Source organism: Nestor notabilis, unplaced genomic scaffold (genome assembly GCF_000696875.1).
Source record: "Nestor notabilis isolate BGI_N333 unplaced genomic scaffold, ASM69687v1 scaffold26672, whole genome shotgun sequence".
NCBI lineage: Eukaryota > Metazoa > Chordata > Aves > Psittaciformes > Psittacidae > Nestor > Nestor notabilis.
In genome coordinates this window covers 2,069-2,509 of record NW_009917389.1, presented here as the reverse complement: position 1 = coordinate 2,509, position 441 = coordinate 2,069, and the positions used below count along the sequence as shown (strand labels likewise).

Sequence of the window (441 nt, the reverse complement as noted above, 5' to 3'; positions counted from 1 at the left end):
GGGGGCACGGGCTGATCCGTGCCTCCCTTCCAGAGCTGAAGGACCTGAGCAGCTCCATGACAACCTCTGAGATGGCCAAAGAGATCGAGGAGTTGAAGAAGGACTGTGAGAGTTACACAGAGAAACTGGAGAGGATGAAGTCGGCCACGAACCACGTCACTCCGGAGGAAAAGGAGAAGGTGAAGAATTCCCGGGGGCACGGGCTGATCCGTGCCTCCCTTCCAGAGCTGAAGGACCTGAGCAGCTCCATGACAACCTCTGAGATGGCCAAAGAGATCGAGGAGTTGAAGAAGGACTGTGAGAGTTACACAGAGAAACTGGAGAGGATGAAGTCGGCCACGAACCACGTCACTCCGGAGGAAAAGGAGAAGGTGAAGAATTCCCTCTCCAGAGGGTGCTCAGGCATTGGAACAGGCTGCCCAGGGCAGGGCTGGAGGCACC

At 56.7% G+C, this 441-nt stretch overlaps 1 protein-coding gene across 1 annotated transcript in view; it reads left to right on the top strand.

Annotated features, from left to right (window-relative positions):
- The first annotated feature begins 71 nt into the window (after window positions 1-71).
- Window positions 72-441, top strand: part of PSMC3IP (PSMC3 interacting protein) — a 1,309-nt gene continuing 939 nt past the window's right edge. The window contains exon 1 of the mRNA XM_010009211.1: window positions 72-371. Within this exon, the coding sequence (XP_010007513.1) occupies window positions 72-371 (300 nt within the window). The remainder of the gene's footprint in view (window positions 372-441) is intronic.